The sequence below is a fragment of the Aedes aegypti genome, chromosome 2 (assembly GCF_002204515.2).
Source record: "Aedes aegypti strain LVP_AGWG chromosome 2, AaegL5.0 Primary Assembly, whole genome shotgun sequence".
Classification (NCBI taxonomy): domain Eukaryota; kingdom Metazoa; phylum Arthropoda; class Insecta; order Diptera; family Culicidae; genus Aedes; species Aedes aegypti.
The window spans coordinates 118,203,685-118,218,371 of NC_035108.1; the positions used below are offsets into that span (position 1 = coordinate 118,203,685).

Genomic DNA, 14,687 nt, shown 5'->3' on the forward strand with positions numbered 1-14,687 from the left:
GTACACCGTGAACTACCGTTTTGTCTCAAATTCCGAACAGACTTATATTCCGAACACTTGGTTTTTGTATGGCGATATGGTTGAAATGTTTCGCTGAAATATGTCACCAAATAACAAGGAAATGGCAGTTAATTGCAATTTATTTTAAACGTCTTCCATTCTATTTTACACCTTGGCACTGTGCTTCCCTGACCGTTATTATCAGAAAAAAGCTCCATCGAATCTGTGCTCACCAGTCGTTTTCTATACCTATGCTGCATGTCTGGGCAAAATATAAAAAAAATCGTAGGACCCATTTTGAAGTTACGCCCTTTTGATTGTATAAGTCTACAAATTTTAAGAAAATCTAAGATATTTGGTCGTGATTATCAGAAGTACTAAACCATCAAAATTTGTTTCGAAATAGGTGTTTTTAGTTATTTGTAACCTCTGGGTAGAGTATTGAATGAGAATATTGTCGAAAGTTTGAGTTACGCCCTTTTTTAAGTGTAACTATTAAAATCACTAATTTTAAATAGATTAATTAGGTATTATAATACTGGTAAGCATGTTCGAATGTTTTCAATGACACATTGCATAAACATGCAGTCAAAGTCTTTCACAATTGATCGACTTTCCATAGGCCTAATCGATCAAGGCAATACGGAGCCAATTTTGTATTGTTATCTATAGTCATAAAATATTGTCATAACCAACAAGTTTCTTTCGGCTATTCTGGCTAACTTTGTACTACCCCAGAGCTTAATCTTCAATTACTGAGTAATGCAGTATTGGCCAAACCGCAGACAGACGTTCAAGTTAGACTCAGCCACTTGTGTAAAAACATGGCCGCCACAAATCGCCAAGTGGCAATCAGCTAACAGATGGCGTTAGTGGCGTATGCGTCCCGCCACCACCCCGATCACATTTCGTTGACAGCATGACACACAACCGCTCCCACAGCCGGCGAGCTCAACGCTAAAAACTATGCACCTTTTTTTGCGCTAGGTGGGTGATGTTCCCTTTTGGATCTAATTTCTCATGTAAAAGTTAATTAAATCTTTTGTAATTTTTACCACAAGTTGGCATTTAATTTACTCACAGATTCATACTAGTATAATAACCTTGAATGATCGTTAGTCACGTAAAATAAAATGGCGTGAAAGTATCACAATTGTGTGAATCATTTTTAAAGTGATTGTTTTGATAGTTTTGTTCAGTGGGTGGTGGATTGGGTGGTAAGCGAGAAGTAGATGCCACGTGCTTTTACGAACTGTCACTGTACTGCAGCAATAGGCCAGGGGAAGTGGTTCACCTAGAGTGAATTTCTGTCAAAGAAAAAGTAGATTTTGTATGAGATTTGACAGAAAAATGAATGACAAGTTCATCCACTTCTCCTGGCCTATTTGCTCCCTAGGTGACACCACAGCAAGCATGGGAAAATTCACTCACTCACCCGAACGCTACCGATAAAATATCTGCAAAGTATCTGCTGCCACCGAATGTTCAATGACTACCGAACGCTACTAGGGTGAGCGAAATCCCGACGAATCGTAAACGATTGAGATAAACCGAAAATGAAAAAAGTGTAGAACTAGCCCTCGTGTGTTAAAATACACTCAAATAAAGATTTAAAAAAAAAAAAAACGAAAATGAAAAGATATACGGAGCGGAGAGAGCACCTATCCTCTCTTGAATTGGAGACACGAAAGAACGCGTTCGCCATTCGATCACTGAAAGCTTCTTGCGAAATGTACAGATTTTGCGTTCACTGAAACATTTCGCCTTGTGTATTACCAGTCAGTGAACGCTCTTCAGCTCTCAAATACGAATGCCACTCGTGCGGAATCGGAATGTAAAGAATCATTCGCTGCAGCAATCGGATGCCTTCGGCACAAGGAGTCGGTAGTGAATCATTCTGTTGCCGTTTTTGTCTAACTTATCGCTCGGCGAACAAGAAGAAAGCGCATTGGAAATTGAAACACTCAGCTTGGTCGATGAAACGGCAATCTCACTCTTGAACGCTTGTGGATGTGAGCGAGAGAAATGCAATATTCGAGTGAATGTTTCCCATGTTTGCACCACAGTAGAATTTACACAGGAATTTTGAATAAATTTGTTCCTGCTTAAACGTCTGTCTGCGGCCAAACTATGGCACTCAAGACCACTGTCAACACTTTAGTCACAGACAAACAAACGTAACACTTCTATTAATTTCATCGCACAGCCGAATAGTGCCCAATTCTAATATTTGTATTAGTTGACCGTCGGGCTACTCTTGGCGATCACATCGCTTTTATTCGAGTTTGACGTTTGCTCACTACCGCCACCTTGTTCGCGGCTGGCCAAATAAAGTATATTTAGCAAGGGCGTATATGTTCACGTGACTATGTTTTAATTTGATAATTATTCTAGCTGTTACTTCTGTGCTTTTGTGATCATTTGTGGCATACATTACAACATTTAGATATTTTACAAATCTATGATTTTACCTGTGGCCGGTCTTTTCGATAACGAAAACACGTAAGATTCCTGGATATATGCAATAGTGAAAGAATTGTATGAATCAATCAACCCATTCTGCTGAAACATCAAACAAGTCTACTTGTGGATTTCGTGCATTTAATAACAATGCAAAGAATTTGGACAGCTTCACAGACCAGCAACAGTTTTTCGTGTGGAGCAACATTGGATCAAATTATTATTAGTATACCATCTCATAGAAACATCTCAATGAAGTACTAGGGAGTTGAAGGATCTCGGAATTACCGAGATTATGACAACAACTTGGAAAACTGCCTGAAATCTATTAAGAGCGGAATGTCGCACTGAAAATAAATTATTTCCGAAGGTGTAAAATAATCACGTTTTCAGTACACTTTTGGGGAAACTGAATAGACTATATTTTAATGAAGATAAGACTTTAAAGAAAATTAAATGAAAAATAACAAGAGAAACTATGTAAACTTGACGATAAATGCTGGTTTTACATACTATTTACGTAGCTATTCAATGTTTGTGATAAAATTGTACTTTTAAAAGAGTTTGTTATGTTTGTGAAATATCTCAGATGTCATTTCGTCTTCTTTGCATCGTATTTTATCAATATTTTTCAGCTTTGAATGGTTTCGAAATCATATCCTCAAAAACAAGTTATTTCAATTACAATGTCACCCCGTCTATAGAGTGAGATTGGGTAATTTTTATGTACTTGTAGTGCTGTAGTGGATAAATATGTTTCTTTAATTTTATGGACAGTTGTTGATGTATTATCAAAGTACATACACATCAAATTTGAAGTTTATTGGAGTTAAATTGCGATAGTTATTCAATAACTAATTCGTACATATCATTTTTTGGATCATTCTCACCCCCAACGACGGTAGGTGACAGAAACAAATATTTAAAATTAGGCTCTGTAAGTGCTACGATTTCAAATTCTATTTAACAAAATTATAACGGATGCTCTATACTTTGCATTTTTTTTTCCATTTTGTATCGCTGCTTTCTACTTCGTTAATTTAATTTTATTAAATACTCTGCTAACCATAATCGAAAACTGAAGTCCAAAAGTATTCTCTGATGTCTCAACTTACATGTTGCAATTGCATGTTAAATAATCTGAATCGAGAGTTCATTGCTTCACCAAACTATCCAGAATATTGTTGTATAAAAATTAATTTGGTTACATGATAAAATTGGCTCCGTAATGCCTTATAGCACTTGAGCCTATGAAAAATCAGTTAATTGTGTGGGACTTTTACGGCAAGTAAGAGCAATGTGTCATTGAAAACATTTGAGCATGCTTGACGTTATTTAAATTGAAAATTAGTGTCTTTAATGGTTACACCTCCAAAAGGGCGTAACTCTATATTTTGTTGATCTTATCATTCAAAACTCCACCCAGAGGTTATTGGAGTTAAATTGCGATAGTTATTCAATAACTAATTCGTACATATCATTTTTTGGATCATTCTCACCCCCAACGACGGTAGGTGACAGAAACAAATATTTAAAATTAGGCTCTGTAAGTGCTACGATTTCAAATTCTATTTATCAAAATTATAACGGATGCTCTATACTTTGCATTTTTTTTTTTCCATTTTGTATCGCTGCTTTCTACTTCGTTAATTTAATTTTATTAAATACTCTGCTAACCATAATCGAAAACTGAAGTCCAAAAGTATTCTCTGATGTCTCAACTTACATGTTGCAATTGCATGTTAAATAATCTGAATCGAGAGTTCATTGCTTCACCAAACTATCCAGAATATTGTTGTATAAAAATTAATTTGGTTACATGATAAAATTGGCTCCGTAATGCCTTATAGCACTTGAGCCTATGAAAAATCAGTTAATTGTGTGGGACTTTTACGGCAAGTAAGAGCAATGTGTCATTGAAAACATTTGAGCATGCTTGACGTTATTTAAATTGAAAATTAGTGTCTTTAATGGTTACACCTCCAAAAGGGCGTAACTCTATATTTTGTTGATCTTATCATTCAAAACTCCACCCAGAGGTTACAAATAACTAAAAACACCTATTTCGAAACAAATTTTGGTGGTTTAGTACATCTGATAGTCACGACCAATAAAAATCCGTTCAAATATCTTAGATTTTCTTCAAATTTGTAGACCTATACAATCAAAAGGGCGTAACTTGAAAACGGGCCCTACGATTTTTTTTAAAACTTTGCCCAGACATGCAGCATAGGTATAGAACTATAGAAAACGACTGGTGAGCACAGATTTGATGGATATTTTTTTCTGATAATAACTAGCTCAGATAAATTTATTTGCGAAATTACTCATTTGAATACGATTTTTTCGTGCTGTTCGGAATTTGAATCAAGGTGTTCGGAATATGAGACGGAATGAACAGAGTGTTCGGCATTTGAATCAAAATGGAATTCCATACTTTTTTGTAAAACTAATACTAAAATCAATTAAATCACCATTATTATCGGCACACCCAACAGCTAACAATTAGACTTTGCGAATAAATTGAGATTTTCACAAATATCGGCTAATTTATGGCTTTAAGGTGATTATAGAACGAAGCCACACATCAAATTTTCAAGAGCACAAGACTTAAGAACCAAACAGACTTCGTTTTATAATCACCTTAAGAAGCATTTGAAGTCACTGCTGGCGTTAAGTGTTCGGAATATGAGTCTAAACGGTACCATCATGTTTACATGAACGTTCTTGGAACTAGGCAACGCGTTCATAGATACATGATCTAGTTCACGGTGTATTTTTGCTTTTTGACGAGTTCACGGATACGAGAACGGTTTTTTTTCTGTGTAGAAATACCTTTAGCCATTCCTTTAGGTATGTCTTCAAGAAATCTTTTAGGAATGTTTCAAGCGATACTTTTAGGAATGTCTCCAGAGACATCTTAATGGATTCGCTCCAGGAGTTGCTCAAGGGATTTCTTCAGAAATTTATTCATGGATTTCTCCTGGGATCCTCTCAGGAATTATAGAGGGATTTTCCAATAAATTCATCCAGTGATTCCTCCAGAAATTTCTCCATTGATTCTTCCAGAAATTCCTCCAAGAGTTCTTTGGGAATTTCCATCAGAAGTACTTTCAGGGATTCCTCCAAGAATACCTTCATGGACTCCTCTAGGGATCTATTTAGAAATGCCTCCATATATTCCTTCAGAAATGTCTCCAGGGATTCCTCTTGAAATACCTCTAGCGGTTCGTCCAGGAATGTTCCATAACGCGGGTAGATCACCTTTTTGTGGTGCGTTATGGGGTAAAGATCTACCAGTGAATCCTAGTCCTGACTGCTTCAAACAAAGAGAACAGGATGTTATAGTAATCAATGGAACATTTATTAGTCTTTGTTACATTTTTAAACCTTGTTGAAAGTGACATATCTTGGTTTTCCCAGTTGCCGAGAATGATCTTGAGACAAGGAAAAAAAAATGAGTCGAATACAACAATTTTAATCTTTTATTTTTTTAGTTCTCTAGTTTGAAGAAGTGAGGACTAGGATTCTGATGCATGGACAATATCGGTGTAATTTCTTGGCTTTATCAAGGCATCCGATTTCGACTGATAAAGGGGCGCGCCTGTGGAGAGTGTACCCACCACATTCTTCAAAGGGTAAAAATAGCGGAACCTTTTAATTAGAATCCATTCCTGTGATCAAGTTAGGAATTACAACTGTAAGAAAACCGAATACTTTATCACTTCTCAATAGTGAAAAGGTTATACGACATGCACTAATCAAATGACACGGGATATACTGCCCATAAACGCAGTCTCTTGTTTGCTGGATTTTCTATTCACATGGGACAATTATGCGTTTATGGGCAGTATACTACAATAGATCAAATATTGGTCGCAGTGGTTTATGTTCCGAACAGAAAAACATGTTCCAGAAAATCCATCAGCAATGTCTCCAGCGATTCCTTTAGGAATTGTTGCTCAATAGATTTCTCCAGAAATTCATTCAGGGATTCCTCTATAGATTAGAACCACCTCATATATTGTGCGATTTGGATTTACATACGCCATCATATTCACCACAGTTTTAGCACTATTCTGTTCGCCAGGCTACAAACAGTAGTTCCTAATCGTCTGCTGTGAAATTTTCTAACCGCCTTAGAGAGTTGCTGTCACAGTGCACAGTGGTCCAAGAATCAGTTTTACGCGGAAAGATGCATTTTGAGCTTTAGAATGAAAGATTAGACGAAAACGGTCTTCTACAAAGTTGTTTGTATTAGTAAGGCCCTTTGTTTGGTGTTATTGAAGATTAGGGTGGTCCACGTTTTCATAGAAATGGAGTAACTAATTTTCTTATTTGTAGAAATTATATTATACATGTTTCAGCAAAGTTTTTCAACTCTAGTTTTTTTTAATATTAATTTCTCAAAATGGTCTATGAACGACTTTTAGAACTTTACAAACCGCAAATTTGCATGCAAAAATATTGTTTATATCTATTTTAGTTCAAAAGTTATTTAGCTTTTTGTGATAAAAAATGTTTGTTTTTCAAGGCTCTAAAAGTGTTTCATAGACTACTTTGATGAGATATTTGACTTGAAAACGCTAGAGCCAGAAAACCAATTTTGCTCGGACAACCCTATGTCACCGTAGGAAAAAAGCTGTAAATCGGTTAATTTAAGAGTTACAAAAAAACTTTTTTAAGCAAAGTTGCTTGAAATTGAATGGTCTACAACTTTGCTGAAGCATGTACAATATAATTTCTACAAATAAGAAAGATAGTTACACCATTTCTATGAAAACGTAGATCACCCTAATTTTCAATAACACGAAACAAAGAGCCTTACTAATACAAACAACTTTGTAAAAGACCGTTTTCGTCTAATCTTCCATTCTAAAGCTCAAAATGTATATTTCCGCGTAAAACTGCTTTCTGGACCAAAGTGCAGTGTTACGAGTGTAAGCCAACGCACTGCTGCCGGATTCCTCGCAATCGCCTTTATGCTAAAGACTAACAGAAACGAACAAGGCAACTCCAGTATAATGCGTTAACGATGATGATCTATTTCAACGGAATTCTAATATAGTTTGTGTTGCATCAACAAGTCACTTTCAGTTGACTGCGTTTATATCAAACTATGAAGGGCTCAACACTACAGCTCGTCTGTATGCGTTATTCACCGGAAAAGTTCTCCCCCATTCATCTGCCAGCCAGCTCCATGATACTGATCAGTGAGTTTTTTTTGTATGTCGGGATAGGTTATTAAAAACAAAACCCACCTGTTAACTGATTGAGCTTCGGCTACGGGAGTCTGTGTTGTGCTTCCACTACAGTAGGCTGCCTCTCATTCCAAAGTCGCGCGCGAAAAACTGTTTTCCGTGAGTGGTGGACATACTTGACGAACGAAAAAACAGTTCTATCGAATGCATAGCTTTATAGGTTTATGCTGAAAAAAAATCCAATCAACAGTCATCCGGATTTGTTTACGTCGTCATCGTCCATCGAGAATCATGTTGGGTGCTGGAATTTGATAACGGTGCTGGAGCGCGCTTTGCTGATAAATGTAGTTTCGATGGTGATACATCAATCTTAAATCGAAAAAAAAGTTAATTATAATCGTGTTTATGCCGAGTTCAAAAATATAATTTGAATGTGAAATTTGTAGTGAGTTTTCTCCGTTTAAAGTGAAGCATAGAAATTATGAAGTATCAGATTCAAGAGTAAATAAAATACAGAACCAGTGAGTTGTATTCGGATTAAACTTAGACGATTGGCAGATTGGATTGAAACTATTTGCATTGCTGTGTTCCGAAGCGTGCGTTTCATTGCATCGATTTGTGTGTCTAGTTTGACGTGTTTTATGGGTGCTCACGTTGATTTATCTGTTTCGTGATTTCCGCGTTTTTACGTTCTACACTTTTTATCGTTTTACGGCGCATTTTGCGTATGCAAAGAAGCTTTCTTGATGAGTGGCGGCAGTAGCATCGGTGCTGACAGCAATAGTGGTGATCAACAGGTTGGTGGTTGATTGTTTTGATAACTGCGAACAAACGTGATGATGTGAATGGGTGATTAATTGAATTTATGCTTTATCTGCGGCAATGATTGTTGAAGCCAGGGATTGAATCCTGAGAAAATTGAGAGAACCTTTCACGTATTGCTCTCTGTAACTATCATAATATGCAGCTGCAGCACATTATGAGGGACTGTTTATCGTATACTGCTACAACTTTGATCGGATCGGAGGGATATCAGTGCATGATAAAACCCCTGTAAACAAGCTCCAAATCTGGGGGACAGTATTGCTATCGGAAGTTCGGGGGATTGTTTATCGTGCCTACACCAACGGTAAACAAGCGAGAAAAATGGATTTTATCATCGCTCTCTCTTTGGGGCTCTCGTTCGCTGCTTCTATTTATCAGACTTGTTACAACTTGCGACACATTGCCGATCGTAGACAGCAACAGATAGGATGTTTTTCTTCGCTTGCTTTGATTGTGTTTCAAAATCAAATGAGAGCGAATTCCGCAATGCCTGGTTGAAGCTCATTTTTTTTAGAATTCAGAAACCACTATGGAAGTCGACCTTTTTGCTTTTTGGCTCTGAGATTGATGTGACTGGAAAGGTAAGGTACGTCAGACTTATTCAATATTTTGAACTTTCCTAGGTACCTTACCTTAAACTCATAGGCAAGAAAACTTGCACGACCTTCCATCAATTTCGGCGAAAAATTGAAGCCTAAAACAAAAGTGTAAATAGTAGAAAATGTAAAAAGGGACAGTTGTGCTACTTTTCCCAAGTTACCCGAATAGCTCACTTCGTCGAAAAAAAATGTCAGCCATAATTGTCTTAACTTTGCATTTCAAAGTGATGAACGAATTGATTATCCGATATGGGGCCGTCCATAAATTACGTAGCATTTTTCACTGATTTTTTACACCCCTCTCCCCCCTCGTAGTTAGAGTTACTGTGCACGTGCTGTAGCCTTAGGTGCAGGAGCCTCATTGCTTGTAAGCGCACGGACGCTCTGTACATTGTGAGTCCTTTTTTGATGCACCTCATTTTTCTTGAGATGTGTCTCACTGCGGTCTCATGCGCTCCGTCACATGTGCTGTTTAAAATTCAGCGCAATAATTGAAGTGATTACAAAAGTTTTCAACGAGAATCGAAATTGTAACTCTTGGATCGCGAGTCTTCGCTCATATCATGTAGGCCATCTAGACGCCTGCATAATGGGGCGAAAATAGTTGTAGAGGCTCTTCGTTACTAAGCAGTTGTTTCACAACTTGGATACCGATGGTGTGCCGTAGCGCCGAACAGCGCATGAGACGGGTCTCCCCGAGAGCACATCACCTAGCGCGCGCTTTTAGAATTTTCGTGAGCCTCCGTCTAGCGCAGCACACTAGGATTCCGATGAGCTGAGAGACGGTTTGGTTGGAGGCTCGTCAGTACATTTATGTGCTCCTGAGAAATATGTAACTCTACTCGTAGTATTTAGTCACAATTGATGGTATCCCCCCCCCCCTTGGAAAATACGTAGCATATCACACCCTCATGCCTAATTGATATTAAACACTGATTTCAGTGAATATGATCTACAAGATAATTTAATTTGGAATGGATCTTCGTCATTGTTCTCTACATTCAAATCCATTCAGGAAACAGTGGCCAGATAGAGAAGAAAAAACAATCGTAATATTTGAAATGTTTAAAAAATAAGCAATTTTTATGCAACCACCTTTATTAATAGTTCAGCTAAAATTCATCATCGTTCCCCATACCTAATATTCTTACTCAACTCATAACGAAACAAAGAAATAATAAAAATGCTCTTTCGTTGAATTACCGAGTGATTTAGAAATCTAAACAATAGGACAAATTTTATAAAACTCGAATTCGATGTTCTCATTATTATCCAGGCTGTTCCATCAAGAGCATTGATATTTCAAAACAAATCGATGGTTCGACTGATGGCGTTTTCTGTTTTAAACCTGGAGTCAGAGCTGACCCGACTCGCAATAAACGAACGAAAACGTATCCAGGTTCGAGTCAAATCTTTTGTGTCATACCTACATTCGAACTGTCAGCCACACAGTTACATGAAATTTCGCTTCTCTGAGTGCAAAATCACAAAATAAAGTCTCAATATTAATGCAATAAATATTGCCGAATGCTTCCGTATACATCTCCTGTTATTAAAATTTTGCTTTAATCGTTAATTTTGATAACTATAAAAATGTAAACAATCAAATTTTGACAGTTGAACCCCGCTCAGGTTAGATCGCAAAAAATTGGCAGAGCGAACCTCGTTGTGTTTGGGTCGAACCTGGGGCGAATCCGGGTTCGACCCGACCCAATAAAAAAACGTTTTGACAACTGTTAGAGCAGATCCAGGGCGAAACAAGGTTCGCTCCAGCAATAAACGAAAACGCCATGAGTGTATTCTTTTGAAGGATTAAAGCTTCAACAGAATATATGAATAAAACCAAAAACGGTTGATTCTATGTCTTGTAAATGGTAAAGCAATATTTTCCAAGTCGATAAAGTATTGATTTTTACTTAACTTATTAAGCTTTTAATCTGTTTGTTTATAAATAAAATAGTTTAGACACGAATACAATATAATATTCACATAACTATTTAAAGCTTCCTAAAATCTGTTCGATTGTATTTATCAGGAAAATTTGAAGTTTTCAACCTGTTTTGAAGTTAAATCATCATTTCATAACCCAAGTTTGATAAGTCAGACAATGAAGATTGATTGAAAAAAAAAAACTGATTGTTATTTTTTCAGGGCTACTCTTTTTACCAAAATTATTCAAAATGCTATGTCCACTAGTTGGGACCCTCCCCCTAAAATGCTACGTCATTTATGGACGACCCCTATGCACTTTTCTTTATTTGATTATTTGAAACTATACTCGGGAAAAAGTAGCACAATCGTTCATATTGTGGCAAGTTAGTGTAATTTTTAGCGAATTAAACTTAAATATGATTCGAGGTGCCCTGTTTGGCTAAAGATGGTCAAATTTACTTGAGCTGTTGGCAAAGGCTCAAAATTTTCAAATGCCTACCACAATTTGCCGTCGATGTACAAATTACGTGCTGCTTAACACTTACAGTTTTTTGCATTTTAAAAAAAGCCGTGGAAAGGTTCGTTAAGGAAATTCGTATTTAATTGTTTGAGAATTAGAATTTTTAGGCTTCATGATCGGCGGCGTCAGTCGTAGCGAAACTGGATTTTCAAAATTCATATATTTTGCCTTATGACAGATGGGACGATTATTGCAATTTGAACTCTTTATGTATCGTTACAGCATCGCTTCACACAAGAACGTCGATAAACGCATGTTATACGTACGATAGGCCACGATCGCAAGGTTCTGGGTTGGATTCCAGGTTGTGACGGAAACTTTATTTGTGTTCAAATTTTGGTTTCATAATTTTCTTGCGGCGAGTTTTCATAAGGGGTTTTTATGTATTTCGATAGTCAATTTGCAGGACTTGGATTTTGATCCGAATAAGCCGATCGAACCATATTCAGAGAGTGTTCGTGGCACATTGCAATCTGAGAGCCCAATGAATGTTAATATTCAGTCTCTCGTTTGGTACATGGCGAGAGAGCGTTCAAGAGCAGAAACTCTCACAGATAGATGGGATGAAATTATGGCTCGTGTGTCAATGATCGTTGAATTCCGCAAAGCCTTTCCATTTGAGTGTATGAAACGCCACGCCAAACGAAAAAATCGTGTTTCGTGTTGTCCGTTGCCTAATGTTAGTGATCGTTCAGTCTGTATAGTCTTTGGCGGAAGACGGTTATATGTAATTGTCTATTTTTTTTTTGTCTATAGAGGAATACTTTGGGGCTTGGGCGTTGATTGCATGCATATTTTAAAATCCCGCTGTTGATTTGTAGACATTGAGACGCAACGATTTATAGCGACTTTTCGTATTCAACCTTTTAGAGGGGAACCTAGATTGTTCATCGCTTCTCGACAATGTTCCATTCTACGCGCCTAATCGCCATTTGCGAGTAAGTAAGTAAGAAATTAGTGAGAAAGCCACTGGATAAATTAAAATAAGAATTATTAAAAAAATTGTAACCTTCGGTAGAATTAATGGAGCAAGGAATATCTTGAAATATTTCGTGTAGAATCTCTACAGTATTTAATTGAGGAATTTCTTAAGGAATTCAGATTTCGGAAAATTATCCTTAAATAATGTTTCTGGGTACATGAGATATTCTAGGAAAAAATCGTTCCGATAGATCAGACTCTTCATTCCTCAATCATGTTACAAGAAGATTGCTAAGCCTAGTAGATCTATTTTTTCTGCTGTATTCTTATTGTTTATATATATGGCGTTTTCTAATGTTCATCCTTTAATCAAGCCATTATTTGACTTTTGGAAGGAAGAACCAGCGCAGCTATACAGCATGACCATGCTGAGGGTCGTGGGCTCTAATCCCGCTGGTCGAGGATCTTTTCGTGATGGAAATTTTCTCGATTCCCAGGGAATAGAGTATCTTCGTACCTGCCACACGATATACACATGCAAAAAATGGTCAATCGGCAAAGAAAGCTCTCAGTTAATAACTGAAGAAGTGCTCATAACAACACTAATATGAGAAGCAGGCTTTGTCCCAGTTGGGACGTTACGCCAGAAAGAAGAAGACGAAGGAAGAACCAGCATTTTGAAAATAGTTCGTGAAGTGATCAATTCGATTAAGATTGATGGCAAGATACTGTTTTAATTCATATTGCGGAGACCTATGGCCTCCGTGAAGTATGACCGATTGAAAAGCATATAAATCAATACAATCTGTATGATATCTCTGTGTTATCAAGTTTTGACAGCACTTATCTTTCGGATGGTGGCTGCAGATTCGGACGAACTCCTTGTAAATCGGTCAGTCACTCGATCACCTTCGATTTACAGTAAATTTTGGACATGTTTTCGTCAAGGTAAAATCATTGTTTACCATATATAAATCGAACAAGTAGACTCAAGCACAGCTTCTGAAAATAGCCTATGAGTTTTTGCAATTTATAAATTTATTTATTTGAAAAATTTTAGTTTCCAGACCCTTAATTTTAGAGAATAATGTTCTATTTAGAAGTTGTGGCTAAAAATACACTAAAAAATGTTTAATTTTTTATCAATAAAAATTCAATCAAAAACAAAACCCTAATTTTGAATTACACGAAAACACCATTTTAAATATTTTTAGTTCTTCATCATAGAATCATAGAAGTGCAAAAATTTTTAAAACAATTGAAAGCGTCAAAACATAAAAAATGGTACTTGTTCTTCAATTAAACTGAGATTTAATATAAGATAATATGGATTTTTTAATAATTGACTCAGTGTATATTGACGGGTTCAATGTTTTCGTTCGAAAAATGTCTGATAAACACGATGCTATTGACTGATTAGTAAATTGTGATGTGATGTCTAACAAAGTACAAAATAGTGTCACACAGTGTTTTCCCAATACCATCAGATTCTAAATGTTACTAACGATTTTCAAATGTCCAATAATCCATATCCAATTCAATTCAATACAGAAGGATTTCTGTATCTGTTTTATAGTTATTCGAGTGGTTTCCTCCATCATGCATACCGTTGGCCGCTTTGATAATTGTGGCCAAAGCTCTCTGCCTTGCTGCATGTTGCCTCCCACTAGACATAGATAGGACCTACACTTCGCCCATTTAGAATGATTTGACTATCGTGTGCGCCCGCCTGTCGTCGTCTGTCTGACGCACACGAGACAATAGCCAATAACGAACTGATAATGATCGGGTTGATTACAATTTCGATTAATACAAGTTATTAGAAATGCCATCCGATGATGGTGCTGTGCTGCTGAAGTGATGCTATCGGAAACGGATTTCGAAGGAAGCGGGGTTGACCGAAGGGTAATCGATTTACGTCGTGCAACCCCTTCTTCTGCCGTGCGCAAAGTCTTTGTGTTGGTTGGGAGGTTGGCTCGAGCTTCCAAATTGCTTCCTCTGGCATGGCATCCTGAAAAAGGGGAACACGTTATTAAGCCGTTTGCCTTCGTAATTGTTTTATATCGTCACGTATGGCGGCGAGAACGCAACAATTGGTTCGCTGGGTGGCTTTCGGTAGCGTGAGTGGCTCTGAATTCTCCCCGAGCACGAACAGAAAATATGATTTTTCAGTGTAATAATCTCGGTATAGAGCATTTCCAGCTCGGAACGTAAATCGTACGTCTACAC

General features: G+C 37.1%; 2 protein-coding genes across 4 annotated transcripts in view; both read left to right on the forward strand.

Annotated features, from left to right (window-relative positions):
- Window positions 1-14,687, forward strand: part of LOC5564467 (neurocalcin homolog) — a 497,420-nt gene that overhangs the window by 77,633 nt on the left and 405,100 nt on the right. The gene's annotated exons all lie outside the window — the stretch shown is intronic.
- LOC5564460 (neuronal calcium sensor 2) overlaps window positions 1-14,687 on the forward strand; it is a 403,811-nt gene that overhangs the window by 61,080 nt on the left and 328,044 nt on the right. The window contains exon 1 of one of the 3 annotated variants that reach the window (XM_021842106.1): window positions 7,762-8,458. The exons of the other annotated variants lie outside the window; for them this stretch is intronic. Coding sequence (XP_021697798.1) covers window positions 8,408-8,458 — 51 coding nt within the window. The 5' untranslated portion in view covers window positions 7,762-8,407. Of the gene's footprint in view, window positions 1-7,761; window positions 8,459-14,687 lie in introns of those variants that run through there. 3 annotated transcript variants of the gene reach the window in all.